At 41.6% G+C, this 23804-nt stretch overlaps 1 protein-coding gene across 1 annotated transcript; it reads right to left on the bottom strand.

The window, feature by feature from the left end:
* Positions 1-128: 128 nt before the first annotated feature.
* On the bottom strand, positions 129-23016 carry adipor2 (adiponectin receptor 2). The gene is made up of 8 exons (XM_068586700.1): positions 22885-23016; positions 12457-12747; positions 5289-5462; positions 4071-4242; positions 3141-3327; positions 2858-3045; positions 2554-2747; positions 129-2304 (listed from the first exon to the last, which is right to left on the bottom strand). The coding sequence occupies exons 3-8, from the start codon at positions 5352-5354 to the stop codon at positions 2176-2178; spliced, it is 936 nt and encodes a 311-aa protein (XP_068442801.1). The 5' UTR covers positions 5355-5462; positions 12457-12747; positions 22885-23016; the 3' UTR covers positions 129-2175.
* Positions 23017-23804: the final 788 nt, after the last annotated feature.

The following is a 23804-nucleotide window of genomic DNA, read 5'->3' as shown; positions in this document are numbered from 1 at the left end:
TTCACTCAAATAATGAAAGCACAAAATGATGCTTGAACTTTTTTATGAATATTATATAGAAAGATATTTATAGATACATGCACTTTCCATGTCATGCATGTGCACATTAACCAGTGACAACACAGGTGGCAGATTAAAAAAACCTTTTTATTAGAACAATACAGCAGATATAAAGGTCTATTGCAATCACACACTCATCCCATCACAACGGAACGTGTGCTTCAACAGACAATTGTTCGCTCACCAAGAGAAATAAATTAATAAAGTAGATCAAATAAAAACTGAAAATGACGAACAGAAGAGAAACACTGAGAAATTGTGTTCAAATTCCTGCTCAGAAAAAGCTGCCATCAAATAGAAACATTCAAACCTCAATTTCGACGTAGTTTATGATACGCTCAGAATTGTTGCGTTTAGTTTTGTTTCCATTGTGCTGGAGCCACATTTTGGTATCGCCAGAAAACACGTGTTTTTAAAAAGGTTCCCCTTGTTTTAATCTCTAAATACGAGGCGTTCATGTGCCCTCGAGGTCGTTACCGGCGTCGGAGAGGAGACTTGTTCTTTGACATTTTTAGGGCGAGAGAGACGTTGTCTGCTCTGACCTCACATGACCTCTGGCCGATAACGAGAAACAAGCGATAAATAGTAGAAAAGAAAAAAAAAAAGAGAAAACAAAGCTTGCGATAATAATAATTCCAGAAACAGCAGTTGATGATTTTAAATGTAATCCAATCAAAAAGAAGAACAGCTTTTCAGACAGAGTATGGAGGACTACAATGAACTGCATCTCTACTGTAATTATTATGCAGTTTAGCACCAAAACAAAAAGGAGGAAAATAAAATCATAAATATGACTCTGGGGCCTTGATATAAAAAAATATTTTCACGCTTTGCTTGATATGTTTGAACAAATCAGCTCAGGGCATGTCTTAGAAAAGAATCAACTCATATTGGTGACATGAAATCTGTTTTATCTTCAGACACATCAGACAATGCACAGTAAGAAGATGGCTACATATCAAGAGGACGCCTTTATACATCATAGTTTTGACTTTAGATTTGGTTTCAAGCACCAACGATTTATTCATGAGGCCCGATTTGAGATCCGCGGGTTCAACGCCAAAGTAGAAAACGCAGTCGTCCTCGTTGATATTTCGAGGTTTTCAGGTCAGAAAAGTGACTCTTAAGGCGTCACTTCCCACCGCCGACAAAAACGCCAGCAACTTTTGAAGTTGCCGTTAGTTAAGTAAGAAGTTGTGCTGTATATTTCCTCCACCTGTTCTCACATATACAGACCACATGATGTTTACGCGAGGCTTCCCACCAACGGCGGCCATATTGGATTCTCTCCATTGCACCTCAAAGCTCGAGCAGGTGACGCAAAACCTCCTCGTCTTTAGTTGATTCATCCAACGTGTTTATTTTCTCCTGCCATCATACGACAACATTTTTTTTCATATATATTTCATACAAATCTATAACCCAAAATGTAGGAATCTTATTTACATGGAAAACATTTGTATTGTTTTTTTACTTTTAAAAGTGACTATTAACCCCTTAACCCACCCTAGTTTCCGACATGTCACCCTGCAACCTTCACAAGCGTGGAATAAATCCACAAATTATCTTTTTTTATCATATTCTAATGCTCTTAAGTGTGATTTAGAAAACAGCATCAGCAAAAACACCTCAAAATGTTTGTTTTTTTAAAGCCACAATTATGCTTCCTTTTCAAATCAAACCATTAAACTCTTCAAAGTCAGAACTCACCACAGAAGAACATGTAGCAGTGTTGAAAGGAGCCGTCGAATAACTTCCCTCCCTCACAAACAAACACAGATATTTCCTGGAGTCTCAAAGACTGGTTTATAAAACACATCTTGGGAGAAGCAACAGAGACAGAAGAGGTGGAGACCGACAGAGAGAGAGATAGAGAATAAAACCCTCGTCGGTCAGTTTTAACGGAGCCCCTCGGGACGCCATCTTGTGTTATCGCGCACACGGACACCACACAAGCCACGTCGGTCTTCAGTTTAGGGGGAGAGAGTGTGTGTGTGTGTGTGTGTGTGTGAGTATCTTAGGTTGTATGAGTGTGTGTAATTCTGTGCATGTTATCTGAACCGGTGTCTCCCCGTAAAGTGTGTGCGAGTGAACGACGGAGTCAGTTGGTGTGCGTTAGAGCGTGCCGTCCTCGGCGCAGCCGCCTCCGGCCTTGTGGCGAAACTCCTGCAGGTTCGAGACGCCGTGGAAGTGAACAAAAGCTCCTGCGACCACCAAGATGTGGAACAGCTGGTGGGAGTGGAACTAGGAAAGAGACGAGAGAGAGAGAGAGTAAATGAAACTCCTACTTTGGAACCGGCGGCATCAAAGGCAAATATTAAAGATAACGATACAGAAACAGACTTCTCTCCTATTGTCTTGATTTTTTTCTTTTAGTCCATTTCAAACGAATAGAGGACAGATTCAACTTTGAGAAAGCATCCTTAATATTTTTGCCCTGTGTGTGTGTGTGTGTGTGTGTGTGTGTGTGTGTGTGTGGGCGTTGTCACTTACCCAGATGTCACACTTGCCGGGGAAGAACCTCTCTGGGATGCGGGCGGCGTACAGACAGGCTCCGGTGATGTAGAGCGTCGCCATGAGCAGCAGCCAGCCCATCTGACCCATGGTGGTGGCTTTGATCAGACCCTCGCTGATGACGAAGTGCAGGGAAGGAACCACGCCGCTCAGACCCAGACCCACAAACACCCCTACACACAGACGGAGAGATTGTTAATGCTTACACCTGACAGATATTAATCTCACGTCGTGAATGTTATCGCGCGTTAACCGTTTGTTTCGTGTCACTATCTCACTCTACCTGCTCTGACTCCTCTGTACTGCGGCGTGGCAAAGAAGTCACACTGGGAGACGGTGATGGCGGACAGTCCCAGTATGCAAACCACTATCAAGTAGATGAAGCAGGGCTGAGGAGAGCAGTAGAAGGAGTAATACAACCAAGGGACGAAGGAGCCCATGATTAGGAAGGCGATCCCGCTGTAGTCCAGCCTGCACGCAGCGAATCACAGAGAGGAGGATGGTTACAGACAGCGTGGAGACACTTAGAGAGGGAAATCTGGGAGTTTACAGGAAGTGCATCTTACTTGGAGAAGACTCTGGAGACGCCCTCAGAGTGGCAGTAAACTGTGTGGAAGAGCCAGGAGAAGGAGAGGCAGAGGATGGCGCCAAGGAAAAACACACCGATCACCACCTTCTCCTGGACCGGAGCCACGAAAGACATGTTGGGCCTGAACATGTACATCAGACCCAGACAGAGGAAAAACAAACAGCCTGCGGAGAAACAGGAAGTGGCACAACGAGAATGTTAAATCAAGGGAATTAACTGCAAATACAAGTTAACCAGCATTTAATAATTAATGTCAATTAGAAATGCAGAGGTACAGACATAGAACATATTACTTTTCTTATTCAAAGGAGGAAACGTAGCATCAATAGTATTCACCGTTTACACAGCCTGACTCAAATCATGTAGGTGCAGTACCTCTGTGTTACCACTGGGTGGAAGCAGGAACTCACAGGAGTTTTAAAGTTAGAAAACACATAACTAACTTTAAAAAAAAACAAAAGTTCAAACCAAAGTTGACAGTTCAAATTTTGAAGAAGGACTTTGTTTTCTCACACAAACTGTCCGCTCAGCCTTTGACATCGCGGCGCTCTTAAAAAACTAATAGTTTTGGTGCAAGTTGTGTAGTATTGTACGCATGTTGGTTCTTATCTAACCTGTCAAGTTTAATGAGGATTATCAAGAAAGTAAAACAAGAGTTGAGAAACAGAAAAAGTACCACTGACTCCTTCAATCACTAATTTCTTTCATTAAATTCAACCATTCATCTTCATTTCTCTGACTAAATATTCTTATTTGTTTGTAAACAAGCTCACAAAAGGTTTTCTCTTACATGTTCTAGTTTCCTCATCCCTCTACTTGGAGACAATGTTAAGATGTGAGGTTCACATTAGGTTTAAGTTTACTTTATTGGGTTAAGATAAGAGTGTGTTGCTGGTGTGTGCGCTACCTAGCAGATGTGTCCAGATGTTTCCCGTCTCTGTGTGGATTCTGAAGATGCTCTTGAAGCAGGCGCGGAACGAAGGCATGGGCGGCCTGTGGCCGTGAAGCAGGAAGTCGTTGTCCTTCAGCCAATCGGGGAGCACGTCGTGAGGTATGACGCGCCACCGGCCCTCCCACACCTGGTGGTTAATTAACAAGAGTGAACGTCTATTTAAAAAAACAACTCCTGATCAAATCATCCTTCATGAGAATCAGCTGGTTGTTTACTGAATGTCCTTGAAATAGGATGCGTGTGTGTGTTATGTCGAGTGTGTGTAGTAGTGAACAGTATCAGTGTCGACATGAACAGTATCAGTGTCAAATGACGTTAATAAATAAACTGTAGTCTGATACTACAAACACCTTTAATAGAGAGAGAGAGAGAGAGAGAGAGAGAGAGAGAGAGAGAGAGAGAGAGAGAGAGAGAGAGAGAGAGACAGAGAGACAGAGAGAGACAGAGAGAGAGAGAGACAGAGAGAGAGAGAGAGAGAGAGAGAGAGAGAGAGAGAGAGAGAAACACACTCCATTGACAGTTTCTCTAAAGTGATTAATTTCTAATTTACAACCTGCTGGTTGTAATTTCAGCAGACTCACAGTGTGTGTGTGTGTGTGTGTGTGTGTGTGTGTGTGTGTGTGTGTGTGTGTGTGTGTGTGTGTTTCGTTTAATAAAAAAACACACACAACATAAACTAGCTTCTCAGAATTTGCCCAATCCACCATAATAATGTTCTGGCAAAGTAAATAGAAGAACAAACCAATAATCTGATTTTTTCTTTTTTAAATTTATTACTTCTGCACTTTCAAACTACTGTAAAACAGTTGTGACTAGTAAACTTGTTTCTGCACGTGACGACAATGTATTTTGGATATTTTCCAATTTGGCTCGTGTCCAAACTCACCGAAGAGATAAAGCGGAGAGGATAAAAAAAGGTAAATGGAAACCTTACAGCAAATGCAGTCTGCTCCGGACACAAACTGTGTTTTAATGGTTTTATGGGTTTCTTTTACTGTGTGCTTTATTGAGTGTTTTTATTATAAAACCGCCTTTAAAAAACAACATCGCTCTCGGGGAAGATAGTCAAATGTAGCGGGCGGTGGATTTAAAGGTGTAGTGCTGAGATAAGTTAAGGATCATTTCAACATGACTTAATGTACACACGTGTGTGTGTGTGTGTGTGTGTGTTACCTTGTGTACAAACTCCTCCATCCTCTCCATGGCGTGGTGAGCTTGCAGCAGCGGCGTCATTCCCATGAAACCTTCATCGCTGCTCTTCTCACCCTCTTCCTCCTTCTCCTCTCCTTCGCGTCCTCTGTCATCCCTTTCATGTTTCCTTCTCTCCTCGTCGCACTCCGTGACCCTCTGACAGGAAGAGAAAGAGACACCTTGTTAGGACCGAGTGATTTCAAAAAGGACATTTTCTCTTGTTCGAAAAACGGCAAAAAGGATTTCTTTTTTTAAATTTATTTCAGCTTTACTGGACAAAGTAAGAGAAATGTGACCGGAACATCCAGGTCCCAAATTTAATTTGAACCTGCTGCAAACACAGGACATCCATTTCAGAAATGTGTGTGTGACTTTATCGATTCCCAGTATGCATGAACCTGCGGTCACAAGATAATTCAATTCAACATGAAAAGAGAACTTCTTTTCAGGTTCATTCTTGATATGTTTTGTGCATATTAACCATCTTCACACACTTTCCAGATTGAAATACTTACAGAGACAATACACATTTTCTTTTTAAAGCAGCGATTTATTTCTGACTTTGTGCCCCCTTAAAACGGATTAACGTCTACTGGCAGTAAGTTTATTACGCGTTAACCGAGGAGTGACTTTCCCCTCAGAATCTTTTGTAAAAAAGAGATGCATTAAAATGTAAAAAGCGGCAAAAGGCAGTGTGCAGACTGATAACTGAATTAACGCGAATAACAACACTGATTAGAGTAAATTGCGGTTTTCTTTGGAACTGTATGCGCTGTAATGAAATCTGATTATTAGAATTAGAACAAGCGAAAGTTAAAACACACCACACACACACACACACCCCAAAAGGCTCTTTTTTGATTGAACAGATGTCAACACAGTCGGTCCAATCTTCCATTTAAAAACAGAAGATTAGACAGACACTGTGAATTCAAGCTAACACAATAGCTGTCACAGCTGGGGACATAATTAATATGGTGCTTTGTGAAAGATACACAGTCATCCATCATAACTGACAGACAAAAAGTCACACACACACACACAAAAACAGTGATGGCGAGCATGTGTGTGTATGGATTTAGGTGTAAAAAATAGAAAATGTGCTCGCACACAAAAAGGAGGCATTGTGTGAACACAAAATGTATATTTCTTAAACACAGACGCACAATCTTCGCCACACACGGTTTAGCTGAAAGGAAGTAATTAAAAAAGACGGCTTTCTCTCCGTTTTTATACTCAAACAACAAAAGAACAAACCAGACAAGAGTGAGGAAATTAGAAGAAGAAAAAAAAGAAAGAGTGAGACTGAGAAGGATAAGAGAACAAGAGCAGAACGAGAGAGACGTCCTGTTGTATATATAATGCATGACTAACCCATTTTAAAAAGACCCACCAGCAGACTCAAACTGCACAGCCCTGCTCGTGCGAGTGTGTTGACATTTACACGTCTCACATATTCAACAACACTTTCAGACTCCTAAAGTCAGACTTTGTCAGACTGACGTCTGCCTGTGTGCGAGTGTGTAGTCTGCGCTTAATCATGCATGAGGAGGAATCTCAGTCTGCAGATGCATATAGTGAGAAAGAGACACACACACACACACACAGACACACACACACACACACACACACACACACACACACACACACAGCCTCAAACACACCTGAAAGGGAGCAACTGTAAAACCACGGCCTCTGAGATAGAGGTGACATCTGCCATTGATTCGTGTGTGTGAGGGTACGCGTCAGTGGTTGAGTATACTATGTGAGCAGAGGGTATCTGGGTGACTGCCAAGTAGTCACGTGCGCTCTGCAGTCTGTGTGTGTGTGTATGTGTGTGTGTGTGTGTGTGTCAGTAATAATAGCCTCTAGAGTGTGTCCATGCATGCGTGTGATATAGGTGCGAGCTTAAATCCAGATGCTGCAAGTCTTCCTGTGGATTGTGAGGTTATTCTTGAAGGGTGTGAATACCTGTGTGTGTGTGTGTGTGTGTGTGTGTGTGTGTGTGTGTGAGGGGGGAGGGGGGGTGTCCTCTAGGTGCACACAGGATGCCACCACGACATCATTCACACACACACACACACACACACACGGCTAAATGAAGCACGGCGATACTCATGACGTTCCCAACGCCATTTCCCACCGTACATTCGGGGAAGACAGATGACGGCTACTGAAACAGTAAACGCTCTCACGACGGAGTGGAGGAGAGGACGGTGTGTCGTGCACACTCGCACAGAGCGGGAGACAGAGAGGATGCGATGGATGGAAAGCATTTCACCTACAAACCGGTAATTTCAAGGGATTTATGATCGCCACCTTCTCAATGGAAACCAGTGTTTAACTGGTCCTGTACAGTCATCTTGGTGGGGCAGATGTACCGGCCAAGACTTCCTCTTCTGTGCTCTGCTCATCGTTTACAGTCCGATTAGCAACTTCAGATGCGAGACTGGAGTTGAGCGATGTCACGTAAAACCAGATATGTTCACAAGAAGCCAATTTACACGCTCATTTTTAACCTAAAAGCACCACATGACACATCCAGCGTTTCGCTGTAAAGAGGAAGTTGTGGGTATTTGCAGTTATTCAGAGAAAAATGATACTGGCAAATGAAGAAGTAACTGATTTTCTCCCTCAAAACATCTGTTCAGCTGCTCCAAACTTGATTTAGTAAGTGAAAGCTGCAGAGTTGAGGTGAAGCAGCAGGTGATGCTGAACTTCCTGTAATCAGATCTAATAAGAACTGGAGTGAAGATGCAGACAGGAGGGCTGTAGGAGGGAAGGAGGCAATGGTTCTTGGAAGTGTGGCGATTCGTAACACATTTAGACGCACAAATACAGTACGTCTGCCACATGCCCAGCTGCCCGGCCTCCAACAAGACATCAAGGCCGAAGCCAGAGAGTCAGATTTCGTGCATGTGGTCAAGGATATGATCCCATCCTTCAGAGAAGTTTCCATTCTCAGCCCCCATCACTATGCAACTGCTCGTTGTGTACGACTGTAAACAGCCAGGCTGGCTGCTCGTCTCACACACAGTCACATGTGTTGCGCAATCGTTATCTCAGATGTTGTCATGCTTTTCTAGTTTTGTAGGAAACACATTTTTCTGGGAAAAGCCTGAGGGGCTCTTTAAGAATACGGACATTCATTGAAACAGATATAACACGTTCTACCTGCTGGAGGGGAAGCCAGTGTATTGTCAAAGTAAACATGTGGCTATAAGTGGACTTTGGGGGATTCTTACGAAGTATGATTGGAAGTTAATATTACAAACCTGCCATTGTCCACATCTGCTTTAGGTTTGTAAACATGTATGGCCGTGAAGACACTCAAATCTAGCATTGACTACTGCTCCTACTAGGAGAAGTGTGTTCGCAGTGCAATGTCAAGAATAACAAAGACAGCAGAGACTTCTCCTATAAGCACGAGGTCGATATAAAGACACAGGAACAAGAGAGGACCGAGGAAAACCCTCGAGACACGAGTCGGCTTAAGATTAAATGAGACAATTTTTCTTAAAACCCACTAAAGACCAACCTGTCCCTCTGTCTCACACACACATACTTAAAAAAACAACATAAATCCAGCTCCCCTTAGACTAATTTACCGTTTGTGTGTGTGTGTGTGGGTGTGGGTGTGTGTCCTCCGCTCTAATTAGTTATGGCGAGCTCTACAGTCAGTTAGTGGAAGATAAGTTCATGGAAACGAGGGAGGGGAGAAGTCACAGGTCGGCAGTTTGGTGGAGGGAGGGATCCAGGAAACAACAAGAAAACAGCTGAAACAGACAGAGGGATCTGAAGTAATAACGGCCCAAACGGGGAAGAGCTCACCCTTGTACAGAGTGACCCCTGCACGGCACAGACTGAGGGATTGAACATGTGACTCACACACGCACAACGCTCTCTCGGGATCGTAAGTATTTGGAAAAAAAGACGCCGCCACTTTCAGAAACGGACAGCATGTTTAACAACACGCGCACACGTGCCCGACTCTTGAAAAACAGAGCGCTCGGGCTGACACAAGACAAACTGTTCCCTCTGTTCTTGCCCACGACCGTGAGGAGGGTGTAACAAATCGGCATTAGCACGGAAACAAAGTAACAGACTTTTAACTCTTCACAGTTGAAGGGTTTAAAATGGATATTAATTTTTTTTTAAAGCCACTTCAATGGAAGTAAAACTGGGGCAAGGTATCACCTGCAGTGCCGGGTTGATTTAAAATCCCATGCAACGTGTGATCTCAATTGTTTTTGGAGGAAGTTACTACAAAAGGACTTCAAAACCCTGATAATACCCCTTTATTCCATCGATAGGCAGAGAGAAGTTGAAATCATAAAGCTTTTATCGCATGTATTCTATTAAATAAATCAAAATTTTGAGAAATATGCTTATTCGCTTTATTGCCAAAAGTGAAATGAAAAGATTGAGCCCACTTTCACATCCGTGTGATAATTACATGATATATGAGGCCACAGCCCTTTTCAGTTCTTTTCCCCTTTTTGCTGTCGCAGCGTCAGCACTAAAAGATGTTTCGCAAGACAACGACCGAGGGTTTAGTGCACTTTGATAACAGGATTGCCAGAATGACCTTGATGAACGGTACAACAAGAGGAATTGAAACAAGATGTTTGATTCGCCTCGGGCTGGATGTTTATGCATGAAAGCCATAAATACACAAAGAGAGGATGTTGAGGACACAAAAGGTCCCAAATCTCAAGCATTGTTTGCTGGTATTTGTTCACCGTTGATTGGTATTTCACTTGTTTTGTTGGTGTGTGTGTGTGTGTGTGTGTTAAAATGTCACATGTGTACACTGTGTTGAGCTTGTTTCACTGTTTGAGGTGCGTGTTTACAGAGAAGCATCTGTTGTGTGTGTGTGACACAGCAGACTTCTCATTCCTACAGAAAGAACATGATTACATTATCTGACTTTATTTAGTTATTTGGCTATTTTTAGAACTCAGCAGGATATTTTCTCCTCTCTCCAGAAAATATCATTTTCATTAGTCGCACGAGCACAAACTTTCAATTGAAACCGAACCGCCGACAGCTCACGCCGTCTAAAAGTCTTAATAACCTAAATTTAATTAAACAATCCGTGGTAGACAGTCAGTGGAACTTTAATGACACGGAACGTTATAAAGATACATCCTGACAACTATAGTATTTCAGTGTTCCTTTTAGAGGCATGGTTATGATACGTTTCAAGTGGAACGGCCTGTTTTAAACATGTCTGATATCAAACATGTGTTACTAAAGCATTAGGCTGAGATTGTTGGCAGCTCACCAGCTATTGTTTCAAAATTATTCTGTGCAACTGTAGGGCGGGATCAGGAACGCCCCAGAATCTCTACGGGACGAGTTCAACAAGGTCTGGAAATCAGGAAACGTGGTTTAACTTGGCAAAAATGATTGTTTTTTTATTATTTAAAAAAATAATAAATCACAGCGGTAACTTTTTCAGATTGGACGAGACGCTCCTCTGTTTCCTATTTTTGCAAACAGTGAATGTGACCAATTCCCGAAGATATACCGCTTGTTCATATTTCACACATTTCGAGAAACACGCACACGCGCACCTACCCAGAATGCCGAAAGAGTCCCAGAGCAGTCTGCGGGGTGTAAAGACCGCCTGCCCTCGCTGATCAGGGCAAAGGGGCCCTAGCGGCCTCTCAGGTATCAGTGTTGTGTTACAGCAGGTAAAAAGAGGGCACGCGAGCAGACACAATACACACATACGCACATTATTGTGTTTCAGCTCAACGGCTGTGTGCTGATGCTTTTCACACTGAACAACAGACTAGCAGCTTTGTCTGTACACACACGCACACACACGAAGCGAGAACACAAGTGATGTCTCTGAGGGAGCGTGTCTGATACATTTGTTTGATCGGTGCGATAGGTCGCCTTCATGGGATGCTAATCACGCAGATATTTTGATAATGTGTTTGCTTTCCTTCCAGGAAGACGTCAGTGTTTAGACACAACAGGCATATTTTTAGGGGCTGTGAATCTTGGACGTATTCAATATCCACTTCACTTTAGACTTTGAGTGGAACTAAAAGCGAACATCAGACTGAGCCAGCGCGATCATAATGCTGTTAATTACTGGAGCACAGGATGACTCATCGTGGTGGAGAGGTTGTTGGAGGTTAAGAAGCCTTGGAAGCAAACTCAGACCAAATAAAGTTCCAATAACCTGAGAAACTGATGGCATTTTCTCCCTCAGTAACTATTTCTGACGTGCACCTAAGCAAGGCACGAAACACCCCACTGTGCTTGTCATGGTGCCGCCAACAGTTGTAGTGCATTTAAGGTTTGTGTTTGTTTTTAACTGTTTTCTGCACAATTGTGTTCTTTTTACTGTGTGTACGTTCGTATAATTAAGTTCACAAGTTTTCATGCTTGTTTTCAGTCTAGCCACGAGTAAATTATCTCTGCTTCGCATTTAATTGCTATACACCAGAAGTGTGACAATGTGTCACACAACTACTGCATCTTGCACTGTTTCATTAATGATAATTTACCCACCAAGAACGCACATGTTGTCCAAAAACCTTGCTAAACTAACTTTAAATCCAAATCTGTTCTGAACTTTAAATTACTCCTTTTCATTATGAGGTTAAATTATCTTCTAATGTTTAATTAACTCTCGACTTCAATCTACGTTTTGATCTATGCCAACATATTCTTGAAGCTCTTGAAGGGGGAGTGTGTGTGTGTGTAGGTGTGTGTGTGTAGGTGTGTGTGTGTGTGTGTGTGTGTGTGTGTGTGTGTGTGTGTGTGTGTGTGTGTGTGTGTGTGTGTGTGTGTGTGTGTGTGTGTGTGTGTCTGTGTCTGTGTCTGTGTGTACATGTGCATTAGATGCTTTGCAAATTTCCAAATAGGTGAAAGCAAACTCTTGATTCTGATTTTATTTGGGAAAGAATATATAGTTTATGTTTATGTTCCTGTTATTATAATGAAAGACCTCACTGGTCAGCATCTGTTGTGAAATAATACACTTCCTAGCTCACAGCACCTACTTAATTAGTTATGTGAGGGTGTGTGTTTTGGTAAGATAGTTTTCCTTTGTGACCAGTCAACCCATACCGCACATGATGGCCCTGAATAGCGTGTGCGTGCGTGTGTTTGTGTGTTGGATACTGACCTCATTGTGTGAGTTGGACTCTGTAGTGTTGAGGTGGCTGGTTGGAGAACCTGAGGTGGGCGTGTCTGCTTTGTCCCGTGGGCTCACGGGATCTGTAGACGTGCCATCTGTCGTGTGTTCAATGAGGTTTGAAGTTCTGTGTCGCAGCACGAAGGCCGGGCCCTCGGCCCCACTCGTCTCTCCTCCGTCCAGCTTGAAACGCTGGACCGGCCTCCGCGGAGAGAAGACTGGATGGACGATGGCGACGAAATCCAGAGGAGACCGAACTTGAAGTCTTTGGATCTTTTTGGACTTTATGACAGAAAAAAAAGAAAGAAAGGAATAAAGAAAGAAAAATTAATCTCCTTGGTTTTGTTAATCCTTCAAATTTGAAATTAAAATGGGGATCAGTTTCCCAAAAAATGAAAAATAGAAGCCCATAATACAACCAATAAATGTTGAACACCGCTTTAAACCTGAGAATTAAGACGCAGTAAAATCACGCATCAACGTATCGTTAGGTACTGTAGTTTTATTAGGGCCTGAATGCCCAGACATAAAATACAATAGTGGAGGCATAATCTAGCAGTTAAAAGATCACAAATTCAATCCCCTTAAAAGATCCTGCAGATGTGCTACGGCTACTACTGCAGTTCATTTACTCAAAGCAGGTCTGCCTCAGCGATAAAGAGGATGTTGGTTGTTGCTTTATCTGTCAATTCAAAAAGTTGCCCGTGGTACCAAGGCCTTAAAGTACTGCAGTTACTAATACCGGCGGCCAATTAGATGTTGCTGCCAATTTGCTGTCATGGCGAGTTGCTTAGTAACGAGAGGTGTCAAGGACAGGAACAAGAGATTCACACACAGGAAGTAGACTCGTGTTCCTGTACTACCCCTCTTTTCTCCATCGTTCTCAACCCACTTCACAGTTTGTCTTCTGCTTTACAGAAACGTCTCACAGTATCGCTTCATTATCGCTTGACAAACAGTTTTTGGAAAAACAAGGTGGGAAATTTCCAGCAAAATCAAACCAAGACTAAATCCATTGATTGCCGTCCCGACTTGTGCATCATCATAATTTTGAGGTCATGCTCAATTCTTATAACAGCAAGGAGCACAATTGATGAAGTGTCACATAAAGAAAAGTCTTATCTATCACGGGTTATATGTGCTACTCTGATAAATGAGGAATAGATTAAATGGTTGCTACTTTAAGTAGTCATAAAAGTGTGTAGGTGTTATTTCTAGACATGTGAGGACTTCAACCATAACCTGAACTGGAAGATACACAATCTGCACACAGAAAATCCTACAAAAAAGTCTGGTGTGTTTTTTCTATCCTTATATAGACATTTGGCTTTCTTAAGGATAAATAAGCTTGTGGTTATCTGACCTAGACCCATTAATATGCATCTGTACTGCAGCTCATTTCCAAACACTCACTAGCACGACCAAAGCTTTAATGTAGCGTAAATGATGAAAACTGCAGCTGCACACTTATATCAGCATGTCTTATCTGCTGAGATCTGTTTTTCTCCGTCACAAACACACACGGCGCTCCAAAGGGGCCACGTCGATGACAACCAGCCCCCAAGCACCAGACCACTTCATTTAAACCATCCTCTTGTGCCACTATAAACATACAGTAGGGGATTGTACTTACACTCAAGGGGAAAGACAAAACAAAAGGCATGTACATACACACCTATGCATGTACTTGAACACCTACATGCGACTGTTTAAGACATGGTTTGTAAAAAGCTGATCTCAGCATGTCAGGAGCTGCAGTGGATCTTAAGTCAAGGACGAGGTAACGAGCTCATGCTATATACTGAACCACACAAAGCACATGGCTTTCATAACACCGAACATAAATCATATTTCGGATGAAAACACAAGTGACCTCAAGTGATTTCTATTGCACCTCTTCTGCTGTTCTGATCATATTAAAATCATAAAGTTAAGAGACAACAGACAGTTGGCTTCTTCACATGCTACTCTGCACCTGACTGTTTCAGAGTATGCACAAAGATCTTTTAAATAGCTTTGTTCTCATGCTCAGATTATAGTTTGACACCAGCATCAAATCTGTTCTCAAAAAAGCACCATTTTTGGATGTGCAGAAAGACGGCTTAGAATGAGTGGGAGGCCAAAACAGAGAGGATTCAGTGTGTTTCCATATCTAGTCACCTGAGTGTGGACATGACATTGACTTTGCACAACAACGTATATAAATAATACACCTACAAATATGGTAGTAGGACATTGTGTAAGAGTCATAGTAATATTATCCCTCCAACTACTCTATGAAGAGCATTCAAACAACCCTACAACCCTATCCAATCTGTAAAGTAAAATGAGCTCCAGATCATTGGGAAGCTGACATTATTCTGCCGTTGAGGACAGTTGTAAGCGAGTGCATACACACGACGATTTTACAGAAAAGTATACTTATTCTAGAGAAGGAATGGCGGTTGTGAAAGAACATTTTAATGCAAAAAAAGAAAAGAAGGTTAAAGAGTGAAAACTGCACAACAGAAAATCATTAAAAGAGCAATCAGGAAAAGGACAGAAACTTTAATAACCCAATGACATCGACTGACAGAACCTCTATTGTGCGCTGTGAAGATGAAGAAGAAGACTTTTCGAGCTGAACTGAGATAACTGGCCTGTGGGCGAGATCCTTAATCGAAATCAAACACTTTACGCTCAAACTGTCCAATCAATCTCTTTCCTTTTCCTCCCTCCTCTTTGTCCCCAATCGACTACTTTTGGAAATTACATTGACACTCTTTTTGAGTAACTGCGCCATGATTTTCTGTCAGGATGAAAAGTGAGATTTCATGTATTATTAACTAGGGAATAAGAGGAAAAAAAGTACTTTTGATGTTTTTTGTGTTGTAGTCGATTCTCACGATAACATTCTTGTGGTCTGATTGCCACACAAGAACAAACATCTCTCCCGACAATTGAACTTGCTGAGAAGTTTTGTTCTGTGCGGGTCTGATAAGAGCCTGGAAGCAGTGGAAGAAGAAGAAAAAAAAACATTAAACAGACTTGTGTCGACAACCACACTATGTATCCGTACGTGCGCACACACACACAACAAGTCAGTTTCCTACACTTTCCTAAGATCGGGTAACGACCTTATCATGGGTGTTTACCATTTCTTACTTTGAGAAAGATCCCCAATTGAGGCAAAAACCTTATCCCCTAATCATTCACGTTTAAACAAAGGTCTTTTGCCTTCCTGTTTCCTCCAATTTAAGATCCCTATATTTTGTACTAAGCATACAAAATTATGTTTACCGTATATACTTCTTGCAGATACAGAAAATTACAAGAGGAACATAAATGGCCATAAATACAAAACTTGCTAAATTACATCCATCTTTACCGGATGTTTTATTCTTAAATACCCATCACGCGGTAAAAAGGTAGGTTGTGTTTTAAAGCAACTTCCGGTCACATTTTTCCATCGATTAATATTTGTGCTCAATAATCTTAACTCATATCAAAGTCAACCCAGAGCTGGCCTCAACACATCCACCCCTTTAACCAACTCAAAAGACTGTTTTTACGGAAGTCAGAAACCACCTCAGATGCCGCCCTGATGGAGGCAAGATAGCCAAAAACATTTGATGAGGTAATTACCGCGAAAGTATGCTGTAAAGAAATTGTTCCGTGTCTTTCCAAGAATAGCTGCTTGATTGTCAGTACTCTTCTACAGTCATGTTATTTAGAAGAAGAAAAACACACAAGCACACACGCTCGTTGGCACCGTCTTCCAAAACCAACAGGACAGACGGAGCAGAGCAGTCTGACCCCATATTAAGATAAAAAGGACTCAACATGATGGCACCATAAGATACCAAGAGAAAAGAAAAAGGGATTCACATCTCCCACACCAAATCGGGCTTCCCAGCGACTGAGCCAACCCCAAATGTTGAATTTTTCAGTTCAGAGAGGACTGCCGACACAGAATGTGTGTCGGCAACAGGATGCTAAATGACTCATCGAGATGTTTCGTGCGGTGTCGCTGTACGATCACAATTTTCTTGGCCCATAAAAGCCGAGTGGATGTCGTACATACTCCCTTGTTTTTGTTCCCTATTAAAGTCGCTGTGTGAGGTTCAATTATTTTTCCACACTCAAACCAATCACGCAGACAGCTTTACCATCTGGTCACGAGTGACGCTTTAACCCCGGGAAACATCGACTGATGTGCCATTGAGCAACACTTCCCTTTCTAGAAGAATGAAACTGCCCTCTAGCCATTGTTTTTCAACTATTCCCCAAATAAATGACAAAGACAAGGAAATCAAGGCTGTCTGCTGCCAGCAATGTAGAAATTGGCTTTCATTACACTCACCAAGTTCCTCTTTTAATTTTCAATATTTTATTCTCTCGACGTCATGAACCTGAAGTCTAAAGTGACTCTGTCTTTTAATCCATGGGTGCTATTGATTTGACCCACAGGTCAATACCAACAATACTGTCTGTCTGTCAATTTTCAAAACCGTAGACCGTATTATTGTCACGACACAAAAGGAAAACGTTGATCTTCGAATACTGATGTCAATTATTTGAGCTTTGATCAATCATCAACGATCGCCCTCACCGCAAGGACGCTCTGCTGTCCAAGTCACCGTTATCATCCGCAGATTCCTATTGTGTCGTGATGTTTATCGATTAACTATTCACCGTACAAAGTTGAGAGCTGAGTCAACCTTCTCATGTACCTTGTGAACAAACATATCTCATTGTTTAAACCAGTCAACAATGTCAAATATGAGCAAAGATGCATAATTACACAGACCCTCTTTATCATCTGACAATCACCTTGTGACCTTTTACGAGCAACACCACTGAGTTTAGATTTTGATCGTACACTTCACGACATGACTGACTATCAAATTCATTTTCACTTCATTTTAAAACTGCACTTTCAGATGAATGGTCACTAGAGCACTAGAGCACGCTCACAAGGTCATTTATTACACGTGCACTATTCTACACAGACATGAGCATGTGCTGCAGCATCCCCTCAGGCTCAGTCATCATCTTTCTATTTGGGTCTCTCCCTCTCCCTCTCCCTCTCCCTCTCTCTCTCTCTCTCTCTCTCTCTCAAATCCACAAACAAACACACATAAGACAGCTGACTTCACTCCAAAGCAGTGTTGGAGTCGGTCATTGTCACTGTAGATCCGTGAAGAAGGGGCTCCAAAAATCAAACCTGGCAACTGACAGACAAACCCAACAGGAACTTGGATGAAAATGAAAAAAGAGAAGGAGAAAGAGAAAATAAGAACAACTGAAAGCTGAAAAGAAATGTCAATGAGAATTGATTTGTTGTCTAGTTTTTTTTTTTCCCTCCTCAAGCGAAAGAGTGAGTGGTGAAGCTGGGTATTGTAAAGTAGAAGTGGAATGAAAATAAAGAAGTACCCATTTTCTGGTTCTCGTACTGCAGACTGGGGACCCACAAAAGGGCCCATCTGTCATGGCTGTGAATGTTTGTACTAAACAAAATGTGTGAAAGTAAGTGGCTGTCAAGCAACATGCCTTAGTTTTCACCTACAATGTGTGTTGACTCCCTGAGTCACACTGGCAGATATGGTCTGTCACCTGCTATGTCATTACTTTACTTTCTATCTGAGGTACAACCATTGGAGGGTGGGGGTGGGGGGTGGGGGGAAATAATGGAATAAAGTATGTCTTTATATTTCTAATGATGAATGGGTTATAGTTTATCTTTGCTTGAAGAATGAGGTGATTCAATGTAGAAGACAAACCCTACTTCCTTGGGCATGACAATGAGCTTTTCCATGACATGGCACCTGGTTTTTCAGGTTAGGCAAATACCCGCAGCAGTCTACAGCAGTATGTTAGGACAAAAATGACTATCTGTTTCAAATCAGTAAAAATAGGTTGACACTGATCTGTATCTTTTCTTTTCCCATCACACTTTTTTTTTTGCTCGCTAAGGTCTTACAACCAACAGACACCAGCTCGGTTTCTGGGGTATCGGACATGTAATGAAGCCCCATCGACTGTACATTAGTTACACAGACGCTTTTAGACTTTAGACCAGGAGCTGTATCTTTTTTCGTTTTTTAACGTCAGTCCAAAAGCCACAAACATATTATATAAGATAACAACTACTTGTGACAACACATTTTGTACATTGCCCTTAAATAATAAACACTGACGTTGGACATGTCTGCTAACCTGCGGTCATGGCTGTCTCTGCTTTCTCTATCTGCGAATATCAGTACTCGGCAAACATAAAAGATGGGCCTTAAAATAATCAGGGCGTGTGTGCGCGTGACGGTGGAAGTTGGGTGTGTCGGAGAATGTTAATACCTGGTAGTGTTTCTTGTTAAATTGTCAATATCTTAAGCCCTTGATCTTGCTTACTATGGTAGAAAGAAAGGGAGTATTGATGTAAATCGCTTTTTTGTGCCCGTTTTTTTCTCCGACAAAGCATGTACACGTTGTCAGCCTTGAGCCTTTCTTGCAGAAACAAAATAATTAAAACGATGAGTTAAATTTAGTAATAAATGCTGTGTCCTTAACTGAAAAACCAGACCTTTTCGCTGGTAAATTGTGACTTGTTTTGTTCACTAAAGCATCCTGCTATCTATTTGCCATTTTGTAGGTTTGGAAATCCCATTTTATTTCCCAAAAATTGGGCTCGTCCCTCTAGAGGCCAACTCTTCCTTTGTTGGTGCAGTTGACTTGCAGTGCTTTATGCTGCGTGTGTTCCTATAGACGGGGGATTGGTGGTGAATAGGCCTCCCTTTGTATTTAAGGGCGGCTTTACAATGATTTAAACCTGCTGTTGGCGACCACGTGGCTGCTTTTACTGTTCTCTAGGACAATCTGATCACACTGAGACCTGTACTTTAACATTACCACACACATGCACCCACACCACCACAAAATAACTAAAAACACACCTTTAATTCTCTCTCTCTGTGTCGCTACAGCTGAAAGTGAAACAGTGCAAATTATCACAAGTGTTTTCTTTAACCTACCTGCAGCTTCACATGGGAGGCGTTTGCTTAATAAGAACATTAATGATGGAGACATCAGACTGTTTGTGGCCACTTTAGCATGTTTTTTTTTCAAAACGATATCCTAGTATTCTTAGAAAAGTCATAAGAACAAGAAAATCATCTTTGCATCTATATTTTATAACAATAACACGTCATATATGGGTTGTGTGTTTAAGTGTGGCTTCTGGTTACTTCTCAGTCCTGGTACAACCGTGAGTGAGTTACTGATGCTGCTGCCAGCAGTCTTATGATGGAGAATACACAAAGAGAACCAGTGTGAAGTGAACCACACACATACACACCATTGTTCTCTCATTCAGAGTAAACACAACAGGCAGCGACATTGCATGGATACATGCTTGACATATTATGGACGATGGGAATATTTCCCTAAAGAAATACAGATTCCATTATTATTCTGTAAGTATGGACTAAAGACTATAAAACTAAAACTACATGTAATTACAAGATTTTCTATATTCCTGATTTCATCAGAAGACAAGAGAAAACCGTTACAGATTACACACGTAGGTCTTATGTTAGGTGACATTCAGGTGTCCTTCGCCAAGGGGGATGGGCCAATTCTAGTTAATGTTTCGGTATGATATGAAACAAACTCATGCAAACACACAACCTGTGTTACACTGTCTCACACACACACACATATACACACACACACACACACACACACACACACAAAAATTGACAACGGCAAGAGTCAAAACATGAATGGAAAATGACCTCATTTGCCTCCTGTAGAGAGAGAGGTGCTCTCACAATCTCAGTGTTCTTTCCACACACACAATGCTATAGATCCTGATGCAAAAGCAGAAAGATCCATATAAAAAAATAATGCCTGTTAGGTTTACCAAGTTATCAACTACACAGTTCGGGTGGTAAGAGCTGAAACTGTAATCTGAGATAAACGGTATGTGTCAATGTCTTTCTAAACCATCTGAACACAGAGCAGACATAGACGACAACAAGGTCAGCGCGCTGCTGGTGCACACCATGCGACCAGACACAGTGGTTTTTAAGCACTGGGTGGAAAACCAAAGGTGGGTCTCATAAAGATAAAAATAGGTCCCATAAATGACCAGAAGAAAAGGGAACCTAAAGCTACGGACTATATTTAAATACCAATGCCTTCTGGCTGAATAAAACCGAGAGGGGTCAAAATCATAGAATATTTTGGTCGCTAACTCTATAATTCAGCTTGAGGCCGAGGTCACCAAACTCATTTTAATCAGGTGACTTTCAAGTTGCCGACATGATTCCAAAAACAAATATATACACAAACCAACATGAATGCACAAAATCCCACACACATATCTGTTAATGCCCTTTATGCTCAAAAGTGTTTAGGAAATAAGCGGTTTACTCCCCGTATGGATACAATAATGAACTTGTGACAGGCTTATTTGTCTGTGTGCATTTTGACTTTGGCAACAACTTAAACCATCTAAGAGAAAAGCACATTTTGTGATTTTTGTTTTTGTACATCTCACACAAATAGACAGCCCTGTTTTGAGTTGACAGGAAAGGAAAGCAAGCTTAGACCGAGACAAGAAGAGTAATATAAAAGAAAGAAAGAGGCAGTAACTCTGTCTTATGATCAATCAATTTTGCACTGACAGTTCTCTACTATTCTTGGAAGCTATGTTTAGCTGCTCTTCTGCCTGGCACACTGTCAAAGACTGACTTCATTATACAATAAATTCTCTAGAGAGTTGTACTTCCAGTAAAAACATGACGTATTTCTCAATAGCCATGTCTAGCAGGGTGAGAGTCGGAGCACACATCAGCTCACGCAATGGAAGCTCTGACTAAATTATTTGTATAATTGCCTATCGATATCTTCCAACAGGAAATTACAGCACATTTCCTAATGAATCTGAAGGGGGTGAGATACTTCTCGGATAAACTCAATGTGGTACTGAGCCTTTGGCACAACTTTATTGTTCCATAAAACATAGTTGCTATACATGAAAATGTGCAGTGGGGATCTGCTTTGCATCCCTGTATTTTTTTTCTCACCACTGTATACAGAAGAACATGGACAAGTGCAAATTGATCTTATATTTGTAGATCACAGTTGCAGAAGAGCAAATGCACTGGGGCATAATGACACTGTGAAACCCCATAGGGTCAAACTACACATGAAGCCACTGATTAAAAATGCAAAACGCGTTTCCTGCACAAATACCAGTTAAGACACCGCTCCATGAAATATCCATGGGCTAATCTCTAGCCAAGGGACGGCTGGGAGTGTTTTTGTACAAATGCCGTTTGGGTTCAAGACAAATAGGCTATCAGCTATACCCAGCCCATGAAATATGTATGAGATGACCTCATGCGTTGAGTCAGAGGAACACTGAAATGGGATGGGCACACATGCAATTACAAATAAATTTTAAGATGCACAAAAAAAAGGAGAATTAAACACTATTTTCACCAGTCATGTAGATTTAGACTATAGCTACTGAGTTTTGCAATATAAAAAAAACATCATATTTATATGATAAAACAGTGAATATTGGGTGGTTATGTTAGCTTCTGCTAACCAAACAATAAAACACGATGGTTTACTGTTTAAAAAAACGTGTCAAATCCACTGACAAGAGATGACATCAATAACCATTTACACCGACTTGCAGTATATTGTTCATAAAATAATACAGTATATCTCACCCACTCACATGTAAAAAATAAATTACGTCTAGGAAAATAGCAGCAAATTCAGACATAACAACAACCCATGCTTTAAACTCAGACACACACAAAGTGACATTACAGAGGAGGCAAACCAGTGACGAGCAGGCAAGACAAAGAAACCCCAAACTCCAGCCAGACGTGTCATACTTTCAACGTGCGCACACAAAAGAAAGCAGGTTTTACACGTTTGGGCTGAAACTGTCGTAAAAAAAAACCTTACTGTGTTGTCAAAAGGTGAAGCAGCAAAGAGACCGCGAGCCCATCGACAGGCTCCGACGATGGTTTGTTTACACCGAGCTAGCGAGCTAACACAAAGCTGCCACCTCCCAAAAGAAGCCACATAACTATTTAACGGAGCTCATGTTGATTTTGACAGCTTACTACGTCGACATGTCTGCCTTTAAATAAACCAAACGCCGCCTCCACGTGAGCGATAACGCCTCGCGGGGAGAGAGAGAGGGAGAGGGAGCGAACCAGTGTTTTCTCGCTGGCTAGCAGATTACGCCTCTCTCTGTTGTTTTGACAGCCAGAATTAGCTGGATAGCAAAGCCGCTAGCTGGCAGGTTGCGTTCAGACGTTACGCTGGAAAAAGTCCGCGGTGAATTCAACAGTCTGAAACAAGGCGCAAGAACAGGGATAACAACTAATGGCGGACAACGTCGGCTCTGGTATTCACCTGGTCCTGGTGTGTGATGACAAACGCGTCCTCTGGGTGACGTGACACAGTTGTCGGTAGGAGTTGTAGTCGCTGCTCCGCTCTCGTGTACTCTGAACGGTGTCTGACTGTCGCTAGACCAAACTGGACTCGGCGACGTCGGAGGGAGGAAACTGTTGCGTGACGCGGCTCGCATGAGCGGCTATTGACCAATCAGATCAGGCCATGAAAAAAACGACCAATCAGCAGCGATCAGGAAGAGACGGCCCAAAAATTGAGCATACGTTGTTGTAGTTTCTAACAATTTAGTCAAATAGTATGGCAGAGAAGTGTGTGCAATTCGTGAATTTGGCAATATTGCTAAGATTTAACCAATTTATATAAGAGGTTATGCAATCTAACGTGTGGATATAATACCAATGGTGTTTTAGTTTAGTCTTTCTATTACAAAGTTTTTGGCAAGCAAATGCCATGTGGAGATTGAGCAACTTTCAATAATGTTTGGTTAGCCAAAGACTACCTATTATCTAATACTGCTTAGGAATTATATGGAAAGATGTGTTTACTATACTGCATAGTCCATGTGATGATTCCGTTATTTATTTGTTGTTTTTTTAAACCGCCCCAAATTTGGAAGTTATGAAATCACTTGTTTCGTAGATAATCTGAAAACCAGAGATAATCAATTTATAATTATTAAAAAAAGAGAGAAACAACAAGTCCTGCTATTTAAGGAGTTGAAATGTGTTGGTTTTTTTTTTTTGCTTAATACACTGCAGAAATGAGTAACTGATTATCAAAATTATTGCTAATATGTTGAATAATGTTTTTAGTAATTTTTACAGATGGGTCATAATTCCTCAGATGAGCAGCTACACAAATAAAACATGTGCAGGTGGTGTGACAGTTCAACGTATCTGAGATGGGAGTATGCAGAGTGT

The sequence above is a fragment of the Clinocottus analis genome, unplaced genomic scaffold, assembly GCF_023055335.1.
Source record: "Clinocottus analis isolate CAN_PGR_092001 unplaced genomic scaffold, fCliAna1.0.p SCAF_20, whole genome shotgun sequence".
Taxonomy (NCBI): Eukaryota; Metazoa; Chordata; class Actinopteri; order Perciformes; family Cottidae; genus Clinocottus; species Clinocottus analis.
This window is presented reverse-complemented; position numbering and strand designations above follow the sequence as displayed.

Coding starts and splice junctions, on each gene's coding strand:
- adipor2 (XM_068586700.1), bottom strand. CDS start 5,354: ATGGGAATGACGCCGCTGCTGCAAGCTCACCACGCCATGGAGAGGATG. Junction 3,328..4,070: donor CATCTGGACACATCTGCTAG/GTAGCGCACACA, acceptor GTTTCTCCGCAG/GCTGTTTGTTTTTCCTCTGT. Junction 2,748..2,857: donor GTACAGAGGAGTCAGAGCAG/GTAGAGTGAGAT, acceptor GTCTGTGTGTAG/GGGTGTTTGTGGGTCTGGGT.